Source organism: Echeneis naucrates, chromosome 10, assembly GCF_900963305.1.
Source record: "Echeneis naucrates chromosome 10, fEcheNa1.1, whole genome shotgun sequence".
Taxonomy (NCBI): Eukaryota; Metazoa; Chordata; class Actinopteri; order Carangiformes; family Echeneidae; genus Echeneis; species Echeneis naucrates.
Window position 1 is genome coordinate 9,651,969 of NC_042520.1, and position 6,133 is coordinate 9,658,101.

At 41.6% G+C, this 6,133-nt stretch overlaps 1 protein-coding gene across 1 annotated transcript; it reads right to left on the reverse strand.

The window, feature by feature from the left end:
• Nucleotides 1-1,276: 1,276 nt before the first annotated feature.
• On the reverse strand, nucleotides 1,277-3,841 carry LOC115050093 (P2Y purinoceptor 4). Its single transcript, XM_029512827.1, has 2 exons — nucleotides 3,750-3,841; nucleotides 1,277-2,730 (listed from the first exon to the last, which is right to left on the reverse strand). Exon 2 carries the CDS (start codon nucleotides 2,682-2,684, stop codon nucleotides 1,590-1,592), a length of 1,095 nt encoding a protein of 364 aa, XP_029368687.1. The 5' UTR covers nucleotides 2,685-2,730; nucleotides 3,750-3,841; the 3' UTR covers nucleotides 1,277-1,589.
• Between the last annotated feature and the right edge of the window lie 2,292 nt (nucleotides 3,842-6,133).

Sequence of the window (6,133 nt, forward strand, 5' to 3'; positions counted from 1 at the left end):
GACCGCGTGACAAACGTCTCTCCCAGAAGGTGACACGTCCTCTGCAGGTTTCAGGAGGACCGGTGAGAGCAGGCTGCCCTTCAGCGGGACACCACAGGGGGGAGCCACAGAGTTAACTGCTGTTAGAATAAAAAAACCTGATGTATTTCATCTGAAACTTTAACAGCTCAGGGTGGCTGACACGAGACAGTTTCCCGTTATTTTGATCCTTAGTAAACACGAGTCAGGCATTACTGCTTTGTTGTGGATGAAGTTTTTTTTAAAATGTCAGAATATTTTTAATTCTTTGAAGATATTTTTTTTCTGAAGATGACCAATACATCAAGGGCATTTTGGATCATGGATTTTAGGTAGATGTACCAGTTCTGCCATGAAATGACAGAATGCAGGTTAGACAAAGCACTGAAAATATTATAGGCATTTTAACCTTAAAGTGACATTTTGTGTGAGCAAAATTAAGATGTGTCCTTATCTTTTTCAAATGAAAAACTTTCATCATCGTCACATTTGCAGCTTTTTCTGGACTTTCTTGTGAGCTATGACTGTTTTACTAGGAAACATATGTGACTATTATGTCACTCACAAACCCCTCCCTTTACTTCCAAAACATCACCTCGAGTGTATTTAGGTCATAGCAGGCTAATTAATTTTTGCTATATTAATCATAGTGACTTTAATATCAGACCTTTATGATATCTGTCAGCAGACAGGAATGGTTCAGATGGTGCGGTTCATGATCCCAGATGTACAATCCTGTAACTCATGCAGTAACACTTTTTCCCCTCACTTTCATCCACCTCACGACAGGCTTTTAATTCTATGTATCAATCCCAAAGTTAAAGGGAGAAAAATCCCATCTACTTCAAATGAGGCGTGGGTGGTTCCGAAAGCTGTTATCCAGATTGGTTCCTCTGTTTCTCTTCAACGTTGAGCAAAAGGCAGCTGTGAGGGCTGAAGGACAAAAACAGCTGGGAAGGAGGAGGTGTAACTGCAGTTTCTTGGTAACACACAGACACTGTTGATAAAACCAGGATCAACTGCCTCATATCGCGAAACAATAGCAGCCCACAATTCATCATCTTGTTCAGAATTACTGTAGATATATGATTACTTTTAGTCACCTGTGACCACCTGTGTCAAAGTGTCTCTCTTAGTATCGACTCAGTTGACTTTGCCTCTACATTGGTACCATTTCCCATAAAGAGGAACACAGTCAGCAGTGTTGTACTCCATACAGCGTGTTTAATGTTGTATAATAATCACATTGCATTGGGCTGTACAGTACAGAGACAATACAAATTCTTTGGCTAAAGGACACTCGATCTCCTTCTGATGACTGTGTCAGATGCTGAGTGGAACTGAAATACAGTCTTTGTACTTATGTACTTAAAATTGTACATTCAAAAGTATTAGCACATTTCACTGTAAACACTGTAAACAAACTCTCTTCCAAAACACTCAAAAAAGTCCAAAAAAAAGGAACTCAAAGAAGTGTTTCGGAGTGCGGTGTGAAAAATGTTACTTCAGCCCAATGCTGAAATTTCTCTGACATGTCTGATGCAGTTAAATTTCTGCACAAGATTCTCACGCTATCTCTCAACTTCTTCAGTTGTGTCTTCAGCTCCTGAGTTCTTGTAGATCAGAGCGAGTCTGTGGTTATTATTTAGAGGCAATTGTGCCTGCTCAGGCATGCTGCTTGTCACCTGTTTTTTTCCCATCAGAACAGACATTATTTTGGAGCGGTAGTGATCCCCGGCCAGGAAATATAGAATTGGGTCAATGCAGCTGTTGATGCTTGCCAGTGGCCGGGTGATTTTATAAGTAAAGTTGACAATATTAAGGAATTGACATGGAAGATTTAACACCCGAGATGTGTAGTAGAGTGTCCTTGTGATGTGAAATGGAACAAAGCTCACAGCAAACACCACTAGCACCACAATGATGAGCTTGATAGACTTCCGACGTGAGGCGTTGCTCTGTTGACTGGCAGATAATCCCTGTCTGGGCCGGCACAGGGTCTGTGCCATGAGGCAGTAACACACCATTATGACCACAAATGGGATGCCAAAGAGGAGCACCATGACAACAGAGCTGTAGTCCACATACTGATCGAAGGCCTGCTGGCTGGTTGTGTCGTGGCACAGGGTGTCGTTTTCCCTCCTGGAGGCGGTGACAAAAATGAGGTTGGGTACCAAGCACACGATCACCACACCCCACACCATGCCGCACACCAGGTGGGCGTGCCGAGACTTGACCAGCGTCAGCGCCTTGATGGGGTGACAGATGCCCAGATATCGGTGCACACTGATGCAGGTGAGGAAGAGGATGCTGCAGTAGAGGTTGGCATAGAAGAGGAAGCGCACTATTTTGCAGGCAGCCACACCAAAGGGCCAGTGGCTGCGGTTGGCATAGTAGTAAATGAGGGTGGGCAGGGAGAGGACATACAGGAAGTCAGACAGGGCCAGGTGGAACATGAACACCGTGCTGGGCTTCCATGGGCGCATTTTTTGAAATACCCACAAAGCTGCAGCGTTGAGCACGAAGCCAACCACAAAGACCAGACTGTAGGACACGGGCAGCAGGATGTATTTGAACTCCTCATTGAAGCGACAGCTAGAATTGAAGACTGAGATGAACACGGTTGACTGGTTGTGTGTGCCCGGGTTGTCCACGGCTGTCTTCATGATGATTGTGTCTTCCCAGCGCAGATCTTTCAGCAGACAACTCAGTCTGAAAGGAGAAGAGGGTTGTTGACCATTGGTAAAGAAAATAACTGAAAATAATCACCAGTTCTCCGAGCACAAGCGTGAACAATCCTCAGGTTCTATGGAGGATTTTGTGATGATCATGTTAGTGGTTTTGTTTGATTTTGTGTTTCTCTCTCCTTCCCCTTCGGTTTTTGTTTTTTCCTGCAGAGCATGTGTGTGCCATCTGTTTCCATCCACCTCTTCACCAAGGTCTTCACTCCACCACCCCTCCAGATACTTCTATCAACTCCATCACTGTCCCCTCCAGTGAAGCTCTCTGCTTCCACTGCCACAAACAACTTCTTCCACACTTTGGACCAGTCTTGCTCTCTTTGGAGTCCAAAAAAAGCCCACCAGCTCAAGATTTACTCCTTTTTTCAGTTTGTCATTATTACAAATGTTTTTATAGTATCATCTAACTGCTGGTTGAACAATGGACAGGATAATGCATAATAACGTCTAGTCAATGAGGTAAACCATGCTGGGAGAAAAATGACCATCATCTAACTTGTCTTTTATAGGTAGTCCACCATTCGTCTTTGAGATGTTGTGTTTTTAATGCGGCCCAGTGGTGACGGAAGTATTCAGGTCCCCATTTGCTCTCATTTTCACTTCAGCGGAGAATTATCAAGAAAACAAGGAATCAAAAGTAAAAGTCACCGCAAAGTGGCAGTTTTGTGGTTTTGTGTGTCCGTGTACATTAAATGTGAACGAAAAGTTCACTTCAATGGAGATACAAACAAAAGTTAAAATGACTGTTTTAACGCTATAAAAGTAATTTTATGCTTGTTACTTTCTATCGCCGTTGGTTAACACGTTTAAAGCGTTTGGACGAGGATTCTCTGTTCACACACATCTGTGTATTTTAATTTTTTTTTTTTTTACAAAGTTTACCACATCTGGTTCAACACATGTTCAACATCAGTGTCCGAGTCTTCAGTCTGGACTCACATTTCTCTGACCCTGAAAGAAGCGACTTATATCGAGACTCCAGCTACTCACCTCAGTGGATCCTCTGAGCCGGAGCTGCTGAAGGATCTCTGACTGTCCGACACAAACTTTCCTTTGGTTCAAAAGCTGATCCTCTCTCTCCGACGAGCGTTACATCCGCTCTCCTTCAGGGGAAGAAGAGCTGCAGCCACAGGATACATGGAGAGGAAGCCACACACACACAAACACACACAAACACACACACACAGACACACACACACACACACACACACACACACACACAGACACACACAGACACACACACACAGACACATCCGAAAAAAGTCTTCAGAGTAAATTTACTCACATGAACCAAGTGAGTTCTGCTGCCGCACCAACCTCATACACATAATGCCTGTTTTAGGATTAAAGTGTTATATTTTAACTAAACAATTTCAGTCTCTTTAGGTGCAGACGATACATATAATCTAATACAACGAATGACCTAACAATATATAAACTATATTCAGACTCAGCCCTGCCTGGACAACATTAAAATCCTGCTAATACACAAGACGACACTTTGGCTGTAAAAAATCTAAATACTTGCCCCATCCTTCGACATACAACAACAAACAAGAACATTCAATTTTGTAATGTTGTAGAAGTTGCTGTATAGTGAAGCCTGAATAGCTGTTGTAAAATACCAAAACTTTCTTGAGTCTCTTGAGCTTTGACTGACTAACGGGCTTGTTATCTTGGAAATCTTTGTCACATCCGCCATGGATGAGCAACGTGGTACAAGGTGGAATTATAAAGTCAGATCATAAAGAAATAAATTGTTTGATGACAAGCAATCCTGTTGTCTAAGATGGATGATAGATGAATTATCAGATGAATGAGTTACCGAAAATTACATTTTGATTAATCATTCACGGTTTCCAAAAAGATAATAGACACTCCAATGACTTTAAATTCTACAAAGAGAAAGTCAAAGCACACGAAATATGAGTTATTTGTACCATAAAACTCTCCGGTCCTGCACTGGGTCCATAGTCAAATGAATTAATAACAAATAATATCACCTGCTACATTATCAAATGGTGCTTTCTAATAAAAAAAAAAAAGTATTCGAAACTGACCTGAAACTTTTGAATAGGATACATTTTAGTGACATGTTAGATGTAAAATTCAGAGGAGGAGTTTTTACTCTAAATGTCCCTTAACTTTCTTCGCTGCTACATATAGAAACTGACTCATTCACCTCATACGCAGATGCAGTTGTGACTTATTTGTGTCCAGGTCAGCTCAGTGGGTGCAATGTGAGATTGTGGGTTTCTGTGTTTGAGATGTCTGGAATGTGAGTGGGCCACTGCCAAAGCATGTTTCCAATTAGAAATGCTTTCAGGGTGGTGCAGGGAGGAAGGACTTACAGCATTCACACATGTTGTAAGCAGGTTATTTCTCGGATTATCAATGAATCCGTCAAAGATGGAAATGTTAACAAATGGTAACCTTGGCAAATCGCCATCTATTTCCTCAAAGAGAGATGAGAAGAATGATGGATGGATAAATGTGAAGCTACAACCAGCAGCTGATTATCTCAGCTTAGTTTACCTCAAACACTGAAAATTGGGGGGAAAGAGCCCGTCTGGGTCTGACCAGTGATAGCAGCCTCCACCTCCAGACATCCTTGAGGAACTTCTTATATTTTGTACCTCATATGCAAAAACACACACAAACAGTCACACTGTGGTATTTCAGGAGCTGTGTGTCAGACAATTGTTCCAAAAGACTAAAAACCTTTTGATTGTCAGTGTTGCCAAAACCGTCTGTGTGCCTGGAGGTGATGACGCTGTTGCTGTCATACTATTTACAGGTCAGTGACACATAGCTGCTGTCAGTGGAGAGGGGTGTGTTTGGTCATGTTTTAATAAGTAACTACTGTCACTGAAAGCAACAAGCAAAACAAGAGCACTCACACACCGAGAGAAACTGATGGAGTTATTTTAGGATAAGTCACACTTGTCTCATGTCTTTTGGTTGCAGCCTGTTATCTCCACAAGCTGATAAATGCAACTTCCACATATCTGTTTGTGCACTTGGATATAAATTCAGACATCATTTACATGACAATTCCTAATGATGTAAGTATATTCATGTAATTGGTATTGATGTTTGCTCAGTTGTTCAGAATAAAGAAATGTTATCTGCAGTCTGACTTTAACAAAACAAATGAAAAATGATAATTGAATAAACACTAGGAAAAACAAAAAAGTCAAACCCTGACTTCATACAAAATTATGCAGCAATGTTTGACTAAAACTGGATGGTGATTCTGTTAAAACTTTCCCATAAAGAGAACCATCGCCTGGCATTTGGTATGAATTGATTTCTAGTTTCATATTAACCCAGAAAACCTTGCCCCACTATGATACAACACCATCAAGCAGGCG